Raw genomic sequence first — 7,513 nt, forward strand, 5'->3', positions numbered from 1 at the left:
TCGTGGTTCATGAGAATCTAGCTTGCACCCACCTCAATCTCACAATGAAGGAGGTTAAAGGCAATACAAGATGTCTACTTCCTTAGTCCAAGCCCTCAATGTTGTGGTTTGTGAGAATCTAACTCTCACCCTCCCCTCCATCTCAAAGTGATGGAGGTTCATAGGCGAGTTGAAGATGTAGGACTCAGGACTTTCAATGTATTTTGCGGCAAGCTTGGACAGGGAGCATAGTAGAGGTGCGGAAATCTTACAAGGACTCATCCTGAACGCCAAGATTAATGAGAGCAAGCAGACCATAGTTTCCTTTACGATTGTGTTAAAACGCATCTGTATATTAAGCAAATTAAAGAGCTTACATATCCCAAGGGGCGAATCTTTTGCGCAGAGCAAACGCAGACGAACGCCACGGCATGAGAAAAATAACATAATGGCAACTACAAGCACCTTTCGCTGGAAAGTCCCCTACCAAAAATCTTACAGGATTCCGCACAATTGCTCCATCGCAAATCACGAGCCAATATCAGTGACTGGACAGAAGTGAAGTTTGTGCGATTTACGTGCATCTCTCATCGGGCGACTCTGCAAATGCATACCGAGAACGCCACCAGTAGGAGACCACGACCCAATCCAAGATCATCTAGCTTAGCTGACAAAAACACACGAGTGTAAAATACAATCTTGCTCCACCTTCGAGAGGCAGCAACAGCAGGAATGTGATATCACGCCTTGCAAATTGCAGTCGCATCCGTTGAATGCACCAAGATCAGTAGTGCAAGAGCTTGCACCCAGCAGACCTCGCAGTAGCTCTGGCAGAATATTGGCATTGGCAGCCCCAGTTGCTAGGGAGACCACCAGCTCGCCTTGCGGAGCTTTAATAGATGCTTGCAGAGTTAGAGACTCCAGCTGCAAGCCTGACATCTCTGGGCATCATCATTTGGCCAGCAAATAGGCCTGCGGATCTTAGCTTACGTAGCTTTGTGCTCCTGGAACAAGGATTAGATGTTGAGTTGTTCGCAATGGAAGAAGACTCGGGGCGGGCTGCCATTCCACCGCGAAGATAGGTCGCGGGCGGCGGCGGAGAGACGCTATGGATTGCGTAGAGCGGGGGTGAGCTTTGCACAGAATTTGGCATGAAAGCTGAGAACTGGCTCAGGGAAGGCAAGAGGACGTTGGTGGGCGACATGGGTACCTTGGGGATGTCAACGGTGCTGAGAGCCGGAGGAGGGTGTCGCCATTGTGGAAGAGGACCCGCAAGGAGAAGGTTCTGGAGGAGAGGGCCAGCTTGCATAACAGCTTGGAGAAGCTTGCCTTTCTCTGGCAAAGAGCTGAGCATGACCTGAGGGTCGGACTCAGGGGGCTCGGGAAGATGGATTTGCTGCAAGGGAAGGAGAGCAGGGCCGGGAGAGGTGGCGAAAACCTGAGGCATGGGCGGGGAAGAGGAGGACAAGGGGGCGAAAGGCGGAGAGAAGTCGGAGGAGATAGGTGGCAGAGGATGGGAGACGGGAGGAGGGATTTCAGGCGAGTTGAGGATGGGTGGATGGAGAGGAGGAGGCTGCGGGGCAGAAGCGGAGCTGGAGTTGGAAGACGATTGGCGGGACAAGGAGCGGGAGAGGCCGGAGGAGGGGGCAAGAAGGGGGGGGGGGCAGGGAGGTGGAGGGGTGGGATGTGGGTGGAGGTAGGAGAGGTCAAGGCTATGGAGGGGGAGATGGTCATCGAGGGCGTCCATGCTGAATTGAGGGGGGGAGGGGGGGAGGCTATGGGGAGGGTCGAGGGAGAAGAGGGAGAGGAGGTCTGGTGGGAGGTCGGGGAAGGGCCAAGGGGGGAGGTCGGGGATGGGAGGAGAGGGAGAGGAGGAGGGGATGGGGGGATGGAAGGAGGAGCTGCAAGGGGAGTCGGGGATGGAGGGCGATGGCGAGGTGGTGGTGGTGATGGAGGAAAACGACGACGAGAAACGAAGACGCTCTTGCAGTTTATGGCATTCTTGACGAGCTTCGTCCCTTTCCTTTCTTGTAGCGTTCAGTAGCTCCTCCAATCGCCATAGCCGAGCTTCTTGTAACTTCCCTTGCGCCGCCGCTTCCGCCCTCGTGCTCTCCAGTTCCATCGACGTGCTCGCCAGCCTCTGCTGCAGCTCCTCCGTGCTCTGCACCCATTTTACCACCATCATCATCTTCATCATCCTCCCTCACAAACCTCTATCATTCAATCCCACATCCTTTCTCAACGTTCGCCACCTTCCATGCATATCCACATCGCCATTGCTTGCTTTCGCTGACACACACCCCTCATCATTCAACCAACATCGCCTTTCATGCAAGCCAACATCGCCATAGCTTCGATGGATTTTCGCGCACACACACACACACGCCTTTCATGCAAGCCAACATCGCCATAGTTTCTTCGATTTGCTCTCTTTCACACACACACGCACATGCAGCCGCCATAGCTTCGTTATAGATTTGCTCGTCCCGCGCGCTCTCTCTCACACACACACACACACACTTTAATAATGCCACGCTATAGCTTCGTAGATTTGCTTGCGCGCGCTCTCTCTCTCTCTCTCTCTCACACACACACACACAAACTTCACCACCGTTGCTCATTCCCAACCTCGCATGCACTTCCACTGCAGCCTTCTCACATCCCTCAACCCCCCCATAGCTTCGTGCTCTCTCTCTCTCTTTCCCCCTCTCTCTCTCACACACACAAACGAACTCTGTGCTCTCCGCACACGCTTGCAACCTCCTTCACTACACCCATGACATCACCTCTCTTTGCAGACTTCTTACCGCATCCCTCATCCCCCACCTTCGTAACCAGCCCACCCATCGCATTTACCTCACAGCGTCCTGCCTTCGCTGCCACAAGCTTGCACCCACCAACGCACCCTCCCCGGCTCCAGCCATACTTGCAGACATACAGACGGAGAATCTCCAACATCACCGTTTTGCGCATACAAGGGAACAGCTTTGTTTCCAGAACATGCAAACTCCGCATAGAGTGCAAAGCTTCATCGTTTAACACATACGAGGCCAGAAATTTTCCTGCACATGTACATTGCCTGTAAATTGCTTGCAACTTAACAGACAAACTTGAGTATAATTGCTTGTGTTCGGCTCACAAGGCCATAGCTCTTGCCGACATAGGAACAAATTATGTTCCCATCTCTTCTGAAGCTCGCCATACTTTTTTTTAAAAGTACCCACAAAGATCATGAAGCGATATCGGGCTTGGTTCGGGACAAATTATGTTCCCCAGCCCTGCTCAAAGAAAGAAATGAAGTCCCCTATTCTTTTCTTTTAAGCGATATCGGGCTTTGCTCGGAGACAGGCAGACCAACCAAATGCAAATAACCCAAGTTCGTGCGAGGTGTAGAGAGAGGAACTTCTGCTATCTTACCTCTCCTGAGGTCGCCCATGAAATGGTTGATACTGGAAGACTCCCCTCCATGAACATTGACGCAAGAGATCCTTCCATGTCCGCCAAGAAGCAGAAACACAGCAGCAAAAAGCGCTATCGCTCTCCACTCTCGATCGGGGAAGAGTCCAACCACAGCACAGCGAACGGTGCAGAATGTCTCCACAAACATCGAATAGCAGCCCGTTCCCCCCTTTTCTGAGCCCCCGGTAGCCTGCGCCCTCTTCCGCCTTCAACCGCCAGCTGCTCAAAACCCGAAACTTGAAGCAACAACACGAGATCCTCGACCCTACGAAAGTCACGAAGCGCGGCTGCTGGAGAAGACCCCAACAAGCTCAGAACACAAGAACGTCGAGACCCAAGAATGGCAATGACCAACTGCCCAGGCAATGCTGCTGCTCAAACCCCAACTGCCAGCAACTGAATGCTTTTTCCCACCAGGCACTATCGCTAGCCTCTTTCTAGACAACGCTCACCCTATCGCCACATGCCCGTGCATTAAAGAGCGAGCGAGGGAAAGCTACAACGGCTGCAGATGCTCGAACCTGTGGGGCTTGAGCCATTTAATACAAACCTGAGGCCCGGCTCCCCTCTTTTTCTCTCCCCCTCGCCCAGTCGCCGTCTGTCTTCGAGGCGCGCTTTCTCCTGCTGCAAAGGACTGCGTTGCTATCGTTCAGGTGGGACTCGTCGGAATTAGGAAAAAAGCCAAGCTAGCCTAAACCGGCCGCTGCCCTTGCATTCGGCATCTCATCCGGTCGGGGCCCCCACAAATCCACACCCCACAGTCTCCACTCTCGATTCATTTTCTCGCATGATCACCTCCCCAATCCATGATCCGCTCACAAATTTGGAAATGCATCCGTTCCACCGCCCCCCTTAACCGAATCTGGCTTGCACATCCGATTCTCCGATCCCAGCCACCTCGGTCAATTTCTTTTTCGCAATTCCCCGCCGAATGCACCTCATCTGCCCCCCGCAAGACATGATGCGGCGGCCGCAGAGCCTCTCAGCAACTCTTTTGCAGGCCGGTTGCTCGCCCGTCTTCACGTGCATCGTATATTTTATCACCGTTTGCAAGTTGTAAAGCTTTGTAGTGGCAACCGTTTGTGATTCACAAGTGACAAGACTTCTTGTTTGCTTCGATGTTTGAACACAAACGAGGACAAAGTCTTCAAGCTCAACGTCAGTCCAAGTCTCTAGCTCCCCATACTTTTTGGCAATACCCCAAGCAGCAAGTGCGTGCCGCCAACCTTCTTGCAAATAAAATATATGAGGCGTCTATCAACACAGCACAGAGTTTGAAAGCCTTCTCTCTTGCTGTTTGCACATAGGGATTTCTTAAGGAATAGAGAATTGACAGCAACTCAATGCCATGCAGTTACGCCTTATTAGGATAAGTTGAAACTTGATCCACAAGGAGTTTGTTTATGAGTAGAAATTTATTGATGATATTTCCTCCATGGGTGAACGCAATTTTTTCATGGGGTTAAATTAACCAGCCGAATTATAATAGATGGGTGGTCACACCAACAGATTAGGGCTAAGGAAGAGTATTACTAGGACTTTAGCATGATATTTAAAGGTTCATGTCCTTCGCACACATGAGAGATGGAGCATAGTAGGTATCTTCATATACTAAATAGAATCTAGAAATACTCCATTCTCCATATAAGAAAGTGAGACCCTAAACAAAATCTAGAAATGCTCTAAAACAAAAGTAACAATTAAAGTGGAGCTAGCCTCAACCATACTACAACTTCTTAAAATTATTACAAATTATTAAACACCATAAGTGAGAGAGAAAGAGAGAGAGCACACAATTTTTCAACATGTCCACCCATTCAAGTCAAAGATAATATATTTTGTGTTCCAAAATGATAACATTCATGGGTCTCCGAATCTTAAAATTGGTAACATTGCACAAGGTTGTTATATCAAATCGAGATTGGTTGCATCGTCAAGCTAATTTTTCAAGGAAAATTCACAAGTGATAAAGCAATGACGTGATGAGTGTACAAAGCATGATATCGCGAATGATCATAGTGCAGATATATGCTTACTTGAGAGAGAGCATGACGTGGAAAAAGGTAACTTGCCATCCCACATCTATTTTGATAGGTAGATTACTATATATATAATCATCCAATTATGTCAGGAGGGGGCAAGACAACTAGATGGTTGCTCCCTCTCGAGGTCTAGTGCATTTACATGGAATGGATTGAGGAAAATGTCACCTGGGAGGAAAATATCATGAAAAGCATAGCTACATAAAAGGTCTTGAATTGCTAATACATATTAATGACAACAACAATGGCAAAGAGACAGGATAGGGTAGGACAATAGCAAACCCAGAACAAGGCTCATGGATGAGGGCAAAATGTTACAAAACCGCAAGATTTTGTTACAATGTTAGATCGTTAGAAGTGGATGTGCAACCTTTGCAACCAAGTGTTCACAGAATCCGCCTTAAGGATGCAAAAACATTTGATGGGCGATGAACAAAAACAAACAAAGAGACGTGAGGGACCAGGTAGCATGTGATTGCCATCCTGCGAGGTGTTACCCAAATAGAAAGTAGTATATCACATGAAGAGCCTGAAATTGTAGATGAGTGATAGTAGAACATTTACAACTATGCCAATGTAATGTGGCAATGATTTGGAGCATAGGAATTGCAAATCAAATGTTGATTTCGTACATGCCTTGTTTGGTAATATGTGGAAAGGTCTATGATGCATTAGGGCTTGTTTATGTTGAATCAAATGCTATTTTGTAAACATTTTGAGAATATGTACAGTGTGTCAAAATACTTTAAAATCTTTGAAATAATTGAGTCGTTATGGTTGGAAGGTAGTCATCGTGCATGAGAAAACTGTCACATAGATGCAAGTATTGCTAGCTACTGCACTAGAGTGTGTGAAATACTGACATTCATATGCAAAGCATGATGTTGCAATGATCACAGTGTAGATAGATGCTTACTCAGGCGAGAGCGTGACGTGGAAAAAGGCAACTTATCATCCCACACCAATTTTTATAGGCAGATTACCATGTCTATAATTAACCAATTATGTTGGGAGAAGGCAAGATGATTGGATGGCTGCTCTTTCTTGAGGTCCAGCACACTTACATAATGTTGTCAGAATAATGTTGAGTGAAATTATCATTTCAATGCAAAAATGATTGAGAAACAAATTAAGGGTTGATTTGACAAACCTTAATTCATGTTGTTCATGTCACAACATAGACAGGAAACTACAAAATGAGTATGAAACTCTTGCGCATTATTGAACTGTTTAAGCATGTATAGAGAAGAATATAGCTCTAGAGAAACGAGGGTGAAACGCTACAAAGGCACATGATTATGTTACGCTCTTACGTGCCATGAAGTGGAGATGTAACATCTACCACGAAGAGTACACTAATTTAGGTACTAGAATGCGTAAACACTTCTAAGGCAATCCTCAAAGACAAATCAAGAAGTGCAAAGGGCCAAGAGTGGAAAGAGTTGTAGCCATTTTGGGAGGTAAAACATCTAGAAATAACACAATACAAGATAAAATTTTGCAAATACAACATGGGAACTTATTGTAATTTCTCACAACATCTCAAAAATCCATTAACAACAGTAATGTATGTCATTACAATATATGTCCATATGTTCTAGCATAACTAACTTGGATAGGAGCCCAAAATGTTACATTTTATGCACATAAGGATGAGATGAAAATGTTGCTCTGATGCCAAGTGTATCATACAATTGTTGCACCAAAGGAGCATTAAAGGTTGGACATGCACTTCTAACCTTTTAATTAAGGATTTACAAGGTAAGCTAGGTGAAATCAATGGTGACATGGTAGAGAATAATAACCGGCCACTGTATCAAAATGATGTTGGCATATAATCATCCACAAAAGTAATGGGTGTCGGAATGGTAGAGGGATTTCTAATAGCTAGGATTACAAAATTTGGGTTAACGTTATGCATACGGCCTCCTTCTTTGAAATGTTGAAGTACAGCCTATGCATCTTGCGCTTGTTGATGATATGAAGCTACAATTTGGCATTGCTCCTCAAAAGCATTTTTTATGTAGACTAAC

The 7,513-nt window shown here is 46.8% G+C and overlaps 1 protein-coding gene across 1 annotated transcript; it reads right to left on the reverse strand.

The window, feature by feature from the left end:
• Positions 1 to 320: 320 nt before the first annotated feature.
• LOC147884996 (uncharacterized) lies at positions 321 to 3,618 on the reverse strand. Its single transcript, XM_087397622.1, has 2 exons — positions 3,397 to 3,618; positions 321 to 2,140 (listed from the first exon to the last, which is right to left on the reverse strand). The coding sequence occupies exons 1-2, from the start codon at positions 3,472 to 3,474 to the stop codon at positions 872 to 874; spliced, it is 1,347 nt and encodes a 448-aa protein (XP_087253748.1). The 5' UTR covers positions 3,475 to 3,618; the 3' UTR covers positions 321 to 871.
• Between the last annotated feature and the right edge of the window lie 3,895 nt (positions 3,619 to 7,513).

This window comes from Dipteris shenzhenensis, chromosome 26, assembly GCF_047967505.1.
Source record: "Dipteris shenzhenensis isolate YYH24624 ecotype China chromosome 26, Dip_SZ_1.0, whole genome shotgun sequence".
NCBI classification, from domain to species: Eukaryota; Viridiplantae; Streptophyta; class Polypodiopsida; order Gleicheniales; family Dipteridaceae; genus Dipteris; species Dipteris shenzhenensis.